The sequence below is a fragment of the Monoraphidium neglectum genome (genome assembly GCF_000611645.1).
Source record: "Monoraphidium neglectum strain SAG 48.87 unplaced genomic scaffold scaffold01245, whole genome shotgun sequence".
Classification (NCBI taxonomy): domain Eukaryota; kingdom Viridiplantae; phylum Chlorophyta; class Chlorophyceae; order Sphaeropleales; family Selenastraceae; genus Monoraphidium; species Monoraphidium neglectum.
The window spans coordinates 1-13,474 of NW_014012383.1; the positions used below are offsets into that span (position 1 = coordinate 1).

Here is a 13,474-nt window from a genome sequence, read left to right on the forward strand (position 1 = left end):
GCTTTACAGCGGGTGACCGTGGGACGCCCTCGCGCGCCCTGGGCGGGTGTTTGGTCAGGGAGCGGCAGGGGGTTAGCTCACTGGGTGGGCGATGCAGCGCTGTGGTGATGGCCTGTCAGCAACAGGCTGCAGCTACCTCACAGCCGCCGCTCCTAGCCGCGCTCACCCACCACCCCTCAGCCCCATCGCCCTGGATAGCACCACTCTCCATGGCTGCACTCCAGCCCACATGAGAATGCGTCTCCCAAGTTGCCCGCCCTTCGTTCCCCTTGCTTTGTGAGCCTCTCCCTCACCGATCTGTCCTCACAGCCTTCAAGCCTCTGCTCCCTCCACCCCCCATTCATCCCACCCCCCCCCTCACCCCGGCCAGTCCAGGCAGACCAGCAGCAACCCCAGGTCTCCCCCCAGCACGTCCCCCTTGGACAGGCCGCCAGAGGAGCACCACGCCGGCAGCACCGGCGTCGCCCCCGCAGCGCCCCCGGCAGGCGCCAGGGAGGGCAGGTCAATCGCCAGGGGCAGCGCCTGAAGGAGGGCAGGTGGCGGGTGGGTGGGACGCGGTTGGGAGAGTGGAAAGGGTAAGAGCAGCGCGACATTCACAGGCCGGCCGGCGCCTCTGCGTCACGGCTGTTGCGTGTGAAGCTTAGGGCAAGCCACCACTGCCTGCTGCCGTGTAATCAACAACCATGACAAAGCGCACCTTGAGCACTGCGGCATCGAGCTGCCGTCTGTAGGCGCGGTTGTGGGCTGCCACTGCTTTCTCCACAGCGCGGTGCACCACAGCAGACGCGACGTTGCCCTCCCGCAGGCGCGCGTCGCTGGGCACCGCGCCTGGCGCGTGCGCCGCCCCGTCAGGGCCAGCCTGGCGAGCGGCGTGCGAGGCGGCCGTGGGTGGCAGAGCATGTGCATGTGCCGAGGGGAGCCCTCTCAAGCGTGACATGTGGAAGTCTCAAAGGCAGACCGTTTGCATGGCAGCCTCTCAACCACCGCACGAGGCACCTGCGGGGCGCAGCTGCGTGGGCGACCCCCTAATGGCCCCCCACCTCCTGGACGAAGGCCTCCCTGAGGGCCGCGAGCTGCGTCGCGCCAAAGGTGTGTGCCGCCAGCGCGGCCTCCTGGGGTGAGACCAGCTGCCCCAGGGCGCGGCTGGGCAGCACCAGCATCTCGTCAGAGGGCGACAGGCGCTCGACAGTGACCTTGAGGTGTGGATGGTGTGTGTGTGTGTGTGTGTGTGTTTATATGTGTGTGTTTTTGGGTCCCGCTTGTGTTTGAGTGTGTGCGTCAGCGTGTGTGTGTTTGTGTGTGTGGGGGGGGGGGGGGTAGTGGAGGGGGCTGCGTGGGTGCGCCTGCGTACGCACGCATATACGACCACCCGCATGTGAGCGTGCATGCGTGCGCAAGTGCATGCACATGTGTTTGAGACTATGCGTGTCTTACCACGCTTGAGTGCTGTGCACAGGTTTGTCGGGCACTGTGCGTGACCCTGCAGCGGCACGCCACCACCTGTCAGCACGCCATAGCTCGGAGCTGCCTGGTCCCCATGCCCCTCTTTACACCCGCCCTCACCTCGCAGTCTGAGGAAAGGAAGGGCACCTGGGGCAGCGCATCCGGCACCGCACCGGGCCCCCGTGCCGCCCGCCGCTCCTTAATCCAGACCGCCAGAAGCCGCGCACTCTTTCCGTACCCGCAGCCGACGACCTGCGTCGGCACCGCGCGGCCCGCCGACCCCGGCTGCAGCTCATCCGGCAGCGCGTACGCCTGCCAGGCCGCGGCCTCGTCCTGCCCCTGCTCACGCCGCGCCCGCTGCTGCTGCGGCTGCTGGTCCGGGCCGCGCGGCGCTGCGCCACGTGCGGCCGCCTGCTGCCGCCGCACCATCTCCGAGTAGGTGGCACTGAGGAGGAAAAGGGTGGGGGCGGCAGGAGAGGAGGAGCAGACAATGACAGGGGGCAAGGTGGGGGTTTTGCAAAGAAGGCCGTCCCAAGAGCAACGTGTGCCCGGCGGGGTAACTCGATGAAGGAGAGCGGCGTGCGAAGCCAAGGGCGTAGGGATTCCCTGGATGCCGCCCCCCGCTGCCATCCCGCACCTCTGCGGGTCGGTTGTTGCCAGGGGCACCACCTCGACGCGCACGCTGCTGAAGGCCCCCCTGGAGCGCGCCAAAAAGGACCCGGGGCTGCCCAGGCGCGACGAGTAGCAGAGGCCGCTGCGCGTGTCCAGGTACACCGCGACACCGGTGGCGCCCACGGAGGCCTTGACCTGGCGGATCACAGCGGGGGCAGGGTCGTTGCGACAGCGGCTTGCCATCCACGCTCACCAGACCCTGGGGGGTAGAAAGCTCTGCTGAGTCGCAAGTCACCATGGCAACCTGCCAATCAGCCGCCCCCAGGCCCCATCAGCAGCACGGCCGGCCGGCGCGCAGCGTCGTGCCCCTGTGCCCACCACGTCCGGCTCCCGTCCCGCCAGGAAGCTGCTGTCCAGCTCCCCCCACATCGCCCACAGCGCCGCCTCCGGGTCCAGCCCGCCCCGCAGCGCCGCCTGCAGCTTGCGGTGCGCGTTGTCGCGGCAGTGGCGCGCCGCCGCCGCCCCGTTGACGCCCTCGAAGGCCGCGACGAAGAGATACCCTGGGCCGGAGGCGATCAGGGTCTGCCACTCATAGGGATAGGACGCCGGGCACGCGGCCGTGAATGGCAGCAACTGCGCAGCGCGGTGCAGGCGGGAGACGAGCGGTTCAGGTGCGGCGGACGACAGCAAGGTTGATGCAAGGGGGGTTTCTGGTTGGCAACGGAGGAGTGTGGGGGACGTGGAGGCGTTTCAACATACGAATGCTGCTCCTTCAGGTGGAGCTTCACAGCGCGTGTGTCACCCTCGCTGCCGCCCCCCCCCCCCCCACTCCACCCTTCAGACCTTGCAGCCGTCGATAAAGGATTGCTGGCGGAAGATCTGGCGGTCGGTGGTGCTCACATCCCGCGGCACATCCTGGGATAGGGGTGCAGAGCAGGCCGCGTCCCAGGCGTGAGCCCAGCACATGCAGCATGTGATCAGGCGAGGCAGCCGATCACTAGAGGGGACATCGAGCGTGACAACGCAGCGACCAGCGGGACTGCTACTAGCGCTCACCACTGTGACCGATGGCAAACTCTGGCAGCAGCCCATCCTGCGTGCAGGCGGCGTTCGCTAGCGTGCGGCACTACTGAACTACTGCAGCTCAAGCCTGAGGAGTGTGACAACAATGCGCCTGGAAGCCGGCCTGCAGCCCTGTGACCGACGGCAAGGGATCCTACAAGCAGATCTACACCGTTATGTGGGGTCTGCACGCGATCAGAAGCAGCGGAGGTGCGGTCTCAGGGCTCCATGTTGGTGTGCAGCGTCGAAGAAGAGGCCGCGAGGGGTTTCACGGCTGCCTTGTGATCGTGTACCAACCGCGTTATGAGTTCTGGTCTCATACGCAGTGTGTGGCGCACGTTTGGTTTGAACTTCCGTACCTGGTAGTGTCAGTGCGTCAGAGTGTGTAGTGGTGCCAAATCTTCTCACTCAACCATGTGACACAACTGATACTCCTTATTCCAGCTGATTACCATACAAGAGTAGCATCGGATCGGGTGATTCTGAGCTTTTGATCACGGCAATCCGTTCTTCCCCACTTGCCTTGTCGTATGAAGCTTTGCAGGCATTCAACAGCATCACCTCAGCCCGACATCAGGCGGGCGCTGGGCTCACGCTCGCCTTTGGCATCGCCGCTGGGCGTGGGGCGCATGGACGTCCACATGCGCCCCTGCCCCGGGCGCGTTGGTCCCCCTTCTGCCGTGGCCTCGTGGCTCGGGACCCTTCAGGAGCGCTTCTCGCCGCGGCAGCCTGACTCGCTGGCACCAACCGCGCCTGCCGAGCCGCAGCGCAAAGCCCGCATCCTTGCACCGCCAAGGCCCTCGACGCTGCCGCCCGAGGAGCCCAGCGTTACCACCGACGCGGCCGCGTCAATCGCCGCGGCAGAGCCTGAGCTCATCCACCAGCGCCTGGGTGTGCGGCAGGAGCGGTACGCCCCGCCGCGGGTGCTGCATCCAATGGCGAGCCAGCTGGTGGGCCTGCTCTTCACGCTGCTGGGGCCGCCCGTGTTCACGCCCACCGTGCCGGGTGTGCGGCATCCAGGCACCGAGGGTGAGTGCACAAGGGTATGCATCATGGTGGGTCACCATTGCCGGTGGCCACGAACTTGTGGTCGATTCACAGCTCCGTTGGTTGTTGTACAAAGACGTGCCCTGTGGAGTGACTCACATCTAATATCATCTTCTACTTCCTGGCAACTGCAACCCGCCAACGTACTCTCGTACACAGGCAAGTACGAGCTGCTGCGCCTGCTGTGGCAGCGCGCAGAGCGGCAGTTCAGGGAGGGCAACATTGGCAGCGCCCAGCAGCAGCAGCAGCAGCAGCAGCAGCAGCCAGAAGAGCAGTGGCTCGGTGCTGAGGGGCGGATTCTGGACGGCCTGCCGGCAGTCGAGGAGGACGCGCCCGCCGACGCAGAGGAGGCGGACTGGCTGCGGCGCGAGGCGGCGGCGGCGGCCGCAATGACCGCCCACCTGCGGGAGAGCCTGCGAAAGGTGCTGGATGACCCCTTGGTGCCTCAAAAGGCGCGTGACGTCGCCGTCGCTCGCCTGCGCGACCGCGAGGCCACCGTGGCGCGCGGCCTGCGCGCCTGGTTTGACGAGTGTGCCGCACGGCCCGAGTTTGGCGCGGTCGTGCTGCCGCTGCTGCGGCTGGTGGTAGGAGCGCTGGAGGGGGCCGGGCTGGAGGCGGCAGCCGACGTGCGTGGCAGTGGCGGCAGTGCGGCCAATGGTGAGGCGATGGAGGCACGCACCCTCGCGCTGGTGGAGGCGCAGCTGCCGGCCGGATGGAGCCTGCTTTCAAAGGGCCACGTCGTGGCGCTGGACGGGCGGCACCCCGGGCATGCGGCCCGGTGCAAGTGGGAGGTGGACGTGGTGGCACTGGACGACAGCGGCACTGCAGTGGCGCTGTTCGAGGTGCGTGCGCGGGGTCCCAGCAGGAGCGGCAGAGGGGAAGTCTGTTGGGATCAAGCATCTTTGGGGGTCAAAGCCGAACGTGCAATTTGGTTGTGTGGGTGGATTTTCCAGTGCGTAGACCAGACTGGGTCAGCTGAGTGCTCCTTGTCTGCCGTTGTGGTCAATCAGCACACAAGGGGTCATTGTGCGCGAGCCCCTACCGGCAGAGATTTCACGTGTGTAGCTTTCGCCTCAAGGGTGCCGGCCTGAGGGCTGCTGGAGATTGATCTCACACCCTCTGCCATTCGGGCCAACCGCCTTCACCGCGCCCGAAGGCCAAGCTAGCCAACGCCAACCCCCTGATGACGCTGCTGACTGATGTGGAGCGCTGCATCGCCCTGGTGGACCAGCTGGCCGCATGCAAGACAGTCACGCTGCGCATACAGGACGACAGCAGCAGCAACGGCGGCGGCGGCGGCGGCGGCGGCGGCGGCGGCGGCGACGGCGGTGACGGCGGCGATGGCGGCGAAGACACGAGCGACGAGGCCGAGGGAAGCGGCGAGGGGAACGGGGAAGGCGAGGCAAAGGCCGAAGGCGCCGGCACGGCTGCGCCCGAGCCAGGCCTGTACAGCGGCGTCAAGGACGCGCGCCGGCTGCGCAAGCAGCGGCGCCAGGCGGACGTGAAGCTGCGCAAGGCGTGGCGCGACGTGGTGGTACCGGTGGACCCGGGGCTGATGCCGATCTACGTCATAGGGCGGCCCCTGAAGCCCAAGGACCTGGCGCGGGGGCTGTCGTCTTGCGCCAGCGCGGAGGCGCTGAAGCTCGCGGCCCGCGACCCCAGGGCGCTCGTCGCCGGCCTGCTTGCCGCAGAGGCGGCCGAGCGCGACGCCGCCGCAGCCGCGACGGCTGTTGAGGGCGGGGAGGGCTGGGCGCCTGCGGTGCCGGCGTCTCCGCGATCGGAGGCGTCGTCAGCGGCAGGCAGCTTCGGCAGCTTGCTGAGCGTTGGCAGCGGCGCAAGCAGCGGCAGCGGCAGTGCGCTGGGCGCGTTCCCTGACGACGCCCCGCGGCTGCCACTGATGCTGCCCGAGGACTGGAGGGCGGCCATCAGCGACGTGGTGCTGTCGCGGCTCGACCTGTTGGTGAACCGGGTCACCCTGCTGGCCATTGACGACGGTCGGCGGGCGGCGGCGGCGCAAGCGGGCGGCGGCGGCGCCCGGTAGGACCTCGCAGGAGGCCGGGGAGGGGCTCGTGTGCGGTTGGGGCACTTGCGGATAGCTGTAGCTGAACACAGATGATGATTCATGTGTCATTTGATTCTGCCGCCAACATGCACATATGGAGAAGGTGTGCTTTTTTGAGTGCAAACCCAGTCACCTGCGTGTTGGTGGGCCAAGTGCCCTACTGTATCTATGGGCCATACCCTATGTTGACCATCGGTACCATCCAGCATGGTCAAACAAGCCGTTGCCAACATCATGGCTATTGGTTGTAACATCACAACAGCCCGGGGAGCGAAGATGGCGCGCGGGCGGTGCCACATTGACTCATGCGGCAGTGTCGCGTTGGTGTCGCATGTGGTCAAAGGCTTGGCTAGGGGGCGCGCCCCGCTGCGCATGGATCCCTTTAGAGTCCATCTTGCCGAACACATAATTTTGGGGCGACCTTGGCCGATCTGCGCGTGCGAGGCGGCCCAGGAACCACGGCAGCGCGCGGGCGGTGTCGGGTTGACTCATGTGGCAGTGTCGCTTTGGTGTCGCATACGGTCAATGGCTGCGGCAAACAGCGAGCGTAAACCCCACAGGTGCGCCATCAGTATTAGCCGCAGCGCAGCGCGCCCCTTGCACTTGACGGTTTCCAAGAAAAATGCACGCAGCGTGGAGGGGCCACGCAGACCCTGGGGCATGCGAGGCAACTGTATCACTGTACAGGCTCACAGTACCGTACCAACTCATCACATGGCGCGCCGTGCGTGCACCGGTATCATATGTAGCAAAGTGTCGAACAAGCGTGCCTTATGACAGATACATAGCTCATTTGAACGCCACTGACTTCGCGATCTCGCTCTAGGCCTTGCACGTCAGCTGATAAATAATGCACGCGTCACTACATCACCGTTTACGAGGACAGTATCGGCCATGTGGCGCACCATGCAGAACCAGCCATTGCGCAGCAGTGGCGGCGGCCGTGCAGCTGAACAAGCAGCAGCGGCGGCGCAAACGCCTGGCGTGCTGGGCGGCGGCGCCAGATTTTGAGCCCCTGGTCGGCAAGCGGGAGCGCGTTCGGCAGCCGCAAGACCCTGGAGATTCAACGCCCAACTTCAGGAAGGAGCAGCGGCTGGCCAAGGTGAGCAGAGGCGCAGCAGGTGCCAGGCCTGTTATGACACAAGACGCTGCCCAGCCCTGGGCGTGCCCGCTGTTCCCCTGTGGCAACACACACCGCTTGCTCACTGCCGTTCTTCGCGCGACACCACCGCCCCCCAAAATCCCGCTCGCCCGCCAGGTCATGGCGTCAGCTGGTGTGGCGTCCCGCCGCAGGTGTGAGGAGCTGATTGAGGAGGGCCGCGTCGCAGTCAACGGGCAGGTGGGTCGCGAGTGTGCCACGGGGATCCAATGATGATGGGTGACCGCACAGCGTGCACACGAAAAGCCCTGTCAAGCGCGAGCCACACGAGCAAACGGGCTGGGGTTTAAGAACCTCAACCGGCCCCGCAGCGATGGGATGCAGCTGTCCAACCCAATGCAGCAGCCAGCCTGCACGGCCCAACCGCGGACGCGCCGCGCAGCAGCCCGCATATAACTACCACCACCCCTATGCTGGCCCAGCTCCTTGAACAACGCCCATCTTTGGCTCACGCTGCGCTTGCTACGTCCTGGATGTTGCGCCCCCCCCCCAAAAGGTTGTGTCAGTGCAGGGCTTCAAGGTCTTGCCGGCCAGGGATCGCGTCACAGTGGACGGCCGCGAAGTTCGCATCGCGGCGCTGGCGGCGGCGCCGGGACGCGCGGCAGCTGGCGGCAGCGGCGGCAGCGGCGGAGGCGGCGGCGTTCACGAGCTGTGCTATTTTCTGGTGCACAAGCCGGTGGGGTTTATCTGCAGGTGAGGGCGGGCATGAGGCCCACGCCTGCGGCAGCGCAGGCTGCGCAGCTTGCGCGCCGCCCCGCCGCCCCATCGCTCCAGCTGGGTGCGCTCGCATACGTCGCGTGCCTGGACCCCGCCACCTGGCGGCGCCTCCACCGCCTCACGAGCCCCTCTAGGGCTCTGAAGGGATCCTACCCATTGGCTTCAGAGCCTGTCTGGTGTGGCAGTTAGGAGGGTCTCTGAGCACACGCCCTCGCCGCTGTTGCCCCCGGCGGACCTGCTGCCCCGCAGCAACGTGAGCAGCCGTCCAGGGCAGCGCGTGGTGGACCTGCTGGGGCCGTGGCTGGAGCGCTGGCGGGGGCGGCAGAGGGACCCGGTGAGGGGCCGGTGGCTGGGTGGCCCAGGCGCTGTGCAGCCACAGCCGACAGGCTACGAGACACATTGGGAACGCCTTGTGTGCATGTGCGCATAAACATGCCGTTGGGGGGTCTGTGACATTGGCACACTTACTCAAGGGCGAGGGGTGACGCGGGTTGACTGCTTCTGGGATTTGTTGATCACCGTATTGATGGTGAGCGTCGGTTGCTCGACGGCGGCCCGAGCGCACCTGCAGCCTGCCTGAAGTTTCGTCCCCGTGCCACGCAACTCGACCGTGCAGGCCCTGCTCCCGCCGCGGCTGTTCACCTCGGGCCGCCTGGACGTGGCCACGAGTGGGCTGGTGCTGGTCACGAACGACGGCGTGTGGGCCAACCGCGTCATACATCCCTCTGCGGGCCTCACCAAGGCGCGCGTGCACGCCTTTCTTGGGGGTCGGGACGTGCCAGGACTGGTACTGCTCACTTCCCTGCGCCGACAGGCGCTTGGGCGCCGCTGCTTTGCTGCTACTCGCCTGATGCCCGTGTGTCGCGGCTGCCTACTCTTCGTTGTTGTTGGCGGCAATGCACTAGCGGCACCTGGGGGTATCAAGGGGCTGGGGAGCAAGGTAGGCCATCTGGGTGCGGCATGACTGCGGCAGCCTGGGAGGGCACTGCGTCAGCCTCACCCTTGAAGCCAGCCGCCCTGGTCCCCCGCTGCCCCTCCCCGTGTTGGCGGCTGGTGACACAGTTCCATGAACCTCCACCCCTCTCTCCAAGCGGTCCCACAACACAAAGCCCTCCTGGCTGCTGCAAGTACAAGCCACCCCTCCCTGTGGCCGTGCCCTTTGCAACCATGAATGTATCCTCCCACCCTTCTGTTCTCACCCACCCCCCCAGGAGTACCTGGCAACCGTGGCGGCGCCCCCATCGCAGTTCCAGCTGGAGCAGCTGCGTGACGGCGCCTTTGTGGAGGGAGTGCTGTGCGTACCACAGCTCGTCGAATCGGTGGCCGCGGACGAACCCGCGGCAGCAGTGGCAGCGGCAGCGGCGGCAGGCAGGCGCCGCCAGCCGCGGGTCGGGGATGCAGGCGGGGACGGAGGGGCCGAGCGAGGAGGGGCGGCGGGCGAGCGGCCTGGCGGAGGGTGGGCCGGCCGCGATGGCGCTGTCGGCGGTGGTGGTGGCAGTGTGCTGCGCATCGTGGTGTCAGAGGGCAAGAAGCACGAGGTGCGCACGCCACGGCCGCGTGCGCGGCGGCGCTGATGCGTTGCGGCGCTGTTTGCATCGCGGCACCTGGTCTGGCATTGCGTCCCAACAGCCTGCTGTTTTGGCCGTAAATGGAGACAAGGTGCACAAGCAGTTCACCGGCAGGGGCTCGAAGGCCGCCCGCATTCAGCAGCGCTCAACCGTGTGCCACGGTCCAATACAGTGCGACGCGCTCCCATGACACAGCGCCGCTGCAGCCCTGGACCTCTCCTCTTATGTTTTGATCCTGCCTTGTCCCCTCCCCTGATGAAAGGTGCGCGTGCTGGTGGCGTCGGCGGGCCTGGAGCTGCTATCGCTGCACCGCACGCGCATCGGCGGCCTGGACCTGCCACCTGATTTGGCCCCTGGCCGGTACATGTGAGTGGTCAGGTGGTTGAACCCAATGAACAGCTGCTTTGACGGGCGAATGGGCCCTCTCTACGCTCAGGCTTTTGCCAGCCGTGCCACTGCCAGCGGATGCGCGGCATGGGAGGGGCAGCATCAAGCACGCACGACGTGAGCCGCTGTTGTTCTTGCGCTGGGCGACTGCCTGCAACACCCACCCTCCTGGGGCTGCCAGTCCACACAATCGCGTTTGGCAGTGGAGCTGTCGCAGTGTTGCCAGCGGCAAGCCGCGTTCCACCATGCGATCCCCAACTGCTGTCACCCTGCAATGTTCGCCGCCAACCCTGCCCCCGCCCCCACCCCCCATGCAGGGAGCTGCGGCCGGGCCAGGCGGAGGGTGTCTTGCACGACACCTTTGAGGCACGCAAGCAGTGACGCCGCCTGGCACACCAGTCCTCATCCTGCCATGACTCGCCTTGCCATGCTAGTTTACTGCAAGAGACCTCCCGAGGGGACCGTCCCAGCCGCTGAAGCTGAGGATGTTTGCTGCTAGCAGCAAAGTGCTGGGTGGTGAACAGTCAGGTTTACTCAATGCCGTGATCCGTTGCACGACCACAAGTTGTTTGACTTGGTTGGAATCAAGCAGATTGACAGGCTGTGCGCAAAAAGAAGATTCGTGCAGGGATAGTGATCGCGCAGCACGCACGCACGCGGGGACAGCGCTTGCAGGGGTGCAAGCATTTGGATGCACGCAAGCCAATGTCAGGAAAAGGACGCGTTGGCGACAAGTGCGTGCACAGAAGCACATGCGCCCATGCCTTGCCGCCTGGCCCCAGTGTGAAAGTGTGCTGTTTAGCACGGGTTTGAGGACGCTTCCACATGCCCGGGCCGAGGGGTCATAGCAGCTCTGATGACCGCTCGCCCCCGCACCCCACGTCTTCACCGGCATAGGGCGAGTGTGAGGACAACGGCGCCCGTTGCAAGCGTGCGACAACAAGAGTAACCGATGTGGGCAAAGGCAGGGGTTCGCGGGGGTTTTAAGAGCAAGGACAGGCGGTCCAAACCCTGTTCTTGTTAACGACCTCGAGGGCCGGACAAACAAGCAGAATCAAACGCCGGGCACTGGCCCGAGCGCCAGGAACTAACAGGCAGAATGTGCAACAAGATGCAGAGTGCAAGCAAGTCAATCCCTTGCTGTTGGCCAGGCGGCGCCGCGCCCAGAGGCCCCCTGCATGAGGTCTGCGCCGTGAGGGCCCACCATGGCTCCTGCCATGCAGCCATCCGCAAGTTCAAAGGCAAGGGGTTACGCGCGTTTTCGGGTTGAGAGCGAGAGTACGATGGCACCGTGCAAGTTGTTTGGGTATGTGTGCGAGTTTGCATACCTGGAGAGTAGAACAATACTGGGCGTAATGGCAAAGAGAGGGGATGGGCTAACCCCCTTCCTCTTGCTTCCTCCTTCCCCATTTGGCGGACAGACGGTGAAGGCACCAGGCGTTGGCGCCCAAAAACATATCCAACACGGGCCCATGCCGGCGACAAGAGACCGAGTGCGGGCTGCCCCTTGGGCCCTCGCAAGGCAATGCGCTGCCCCTTGCAGCAGCGCCCTACCCTTTCCCCGCACGCCCCGCCTCCCCGACCCGGATGGCGCACGGGGCATCCTACCCCACACGAGAGCCGCTCAGCTTCAGCTAAGGGCGCCTTGTGGCCCCCCTGCTGGCACACATGGTAGCCGCCATCATGAGGCAGACAGCTTCGCGTCGCGGCATCTGCTTCTGTCACCCGGCAGCGTCACTCTTGGGCCGTCCTGACGACAGGGTCGGCCTCCAGGTCCTTGGCGTCACCCTGGTGACCAGGGACGCTATCGTCATCGTACTGCTGGCGCTTGATCGGCGGGGGCGGGCCGTGGATCCTGGTGTGGATGCGCGTGGGTACATGTATATGTGCGCGCAATGGGGTCGGTCAGTGGGTTCAAGGAGCTTGATGATGCAGGGCAGTCAGCAGCTGCTGCAGCAGAGGAGCCCGGGCGTTCAACAGCGCGCCTGCAGGTGGATGCCAGACCAAGCCTTGCTGATCGCCCACACAGAAAGTGGGCGCCCGTGCGCCCTGCCCAGAGCAGCGAGTGGCATCAAGCAGCAGCGAGTGACGTCATCGCTCCCCCTCCCCACCTGTTGTAGATGAGCTCCACGATGCCGTAGAGTGAGTACAGCGCCACGCCCACCAGGCAGCCATAGCCCCAGCGCGCCCAGTTGGTGGGGCCCAGGGACGCTGCGGCGTTGCACGAGCAAGGCAGCGCCGGGGACAAGGGTTGAAGGACATCTTCAAGGCCACCTCCTGGAATTGGGGGCTGCGTCAACCAGGCCGGCTAGGGCGCCGAGCCACGCGTTCCTGCAACAGCTGCACGTTGCCCAAGCGCAGCCCCTTTGCGCCGATCCCACCTCTTGCGTAATCGGCATCCATCATCCCACCCTTTGACCCCACAGGCATGAAGAGGGCGGCAGCCCCTCAACCCACAGATGAGGAAGATGGTCGTCATGACCCCGGTGGAGGGCCACAAGGGGAAGAGGGGCGTCCTGAGCTTGGTGGGCACAAACACGACCGGCAGCACCAGCCACATGTACAAGGTGGCCAGGAACCACCAGGCTGGGGGTGGAGCGCGTGCGTGGGCGATGGTTTGTGTTGGATGCCGCAGAGGGGACGAGAACGGGGAGTTCCTGGCGTGTGCATGAGCACAGCTAGACAATTGTGGGGTGGCCATTGCTGCCAAGCTGCAGCGGACGCTCGTGTCCATGCGCGGTACTGCACTTAGCCGTAAGCAGAAGCACTGCGGCACAAGAGGCTTTTCAGGTGGGCCCAGGGCAGGAATCACAAAGCCATGATGTTGGCGTCTGCATTTGCTGCTGGGCGCTGGACCCCACTCAGCGGCGCCATGCTCACCGGCCATGGCTATGTAGACGCCGTAGTGGCAGTTGGTGGCAACGGAGAAGCCGAGACCCAGGGACCCCCCAATGATGGAGAGGAAGGGGATCAGCACGTGCCACAGGGGGGCGCCCTGCTTGCCTGTCAGGCCGGGCATGTTGTCGGGGACGTCCGGCGGCTGGTAGTAGCGCCTGAGGGGGGGGGGTGGCGCGATGGAGGGGCCAAGGCGGTGCGAGCGGCGAGGAGCAGTGACAAGGCATGTTCCAAGGCTGAAAGCGATGCGCATGTGTGTGTGTGTGCGTACATGCAGGATCAGTGCAGCCAGGTGGGGGTTCTACTTCAGCCCGTCCACAAGTCAGGTAGAAGCACAGCCCCTGCGCACAAAAAGAGGCCTGTGCAGGCGGAGCGCGCATAGGCCGGCGCAGGCGTCCACACACGCCCCCCTGCTTGCCTGCCTCCCTAACCTCGCATTCATCCACCCCTTCCCATCCAATGGGAAGGGGTCAATCGTCCACTGACCCCGACCCTCATACGCCCCCCACACCCCCCCCCCCC

The 13,474-nt window shown here is 65.8% G+C and overlaps 3 protein-coding genes across 3 annotated transcripts in view; 1 reads left to right on the plus strand and 2 right to left on the minus strand.

Annotated features, from left to right (window-relative positions):
- Positions 1 to 357: 357 nt before the first annotated feature.
- MNEG_7167 (hypothetical protein) lies at positions 358 to 3,147 on the minus strand (the record flags this gene model as incomplete). The annotated part of the gene is made up of 8 exons (XM_014044358.1): positions 358 to 522; positions 698 to 859; positions 1,041 to 1,193; positions 1,564 to 1,888; positions 2,081 to 2,250; positions 2,434 to 2,688; positions 2,899 to 2,970; positions 3,112 to 3,147. The coding sequence occupies 8 exons, from the start codon at positions 3,145 to 3,147 to the stop codon at positions 358 to 360; spliced, it is 1,338 nt and encodes a 445-aa protein (XP_013899812.1).
- Positions 3,148 to 3,746: 599 nt separating this feature from the next.
- MNEG_7168 (hypothetical protein) lies at positions 3,747 to 10,438 on the plus strand (the record flags this gene model as incomplete). Its single annotated transcript, XM_014044359.1, has 11 exons — positions 3,747 to 4,146; positions 4,324 to 5,006; positions 5,321 to 6,201; positions 7,139 to 7,328; positions 7,485 to 7,565; positions 7,882 to 8,078; positions 8,352 to 8,436; positions 8,719 to 9,042; positions 9,314 to 9,640; positions 9,933 to 10,036; positions 10,375 to 10,438. 11 exons carry the CDS (start codon positions 3,747 to 3,749, stop codon positions 10,436 to 10,438), a joined length of 3,336 nt encoding a protein of 1,111 aa, XP_013899813.1.
- Positions 10,439 to 11,791: 1,353 nt separating this feature from the next.
- Positions 11,792 to 13,474, minus strand: part of MNEG_7169 (basic amino acid/polyamine antiporter, APA family) — a gene marked incomplete at both ends in the record, with an annotated part of 3,573 nt that continues 1,890 nt past the window's right edge. Inside the window, 4 exons of the mRNA XM_014044360.1 lie at positions 11,792 to 11,912; positions 12,169 to 12,268; positions 12,515 to 12,643; positions 12,938 to 13,110. Coding sequence (XP_013899814.1) covers positions 11,792 to 11,912; positions 12,169 to 12,268; positions 12,515 to 12,643; positions 12,938 to 13,110 — 523 coding nt within the window. The remainder of the gene's footprint in view (positions 11,913 to 12,168; positions 12,269 to 12,514; positions 12,644 to 12,937; positions 13,111 to 13,474) is intronic.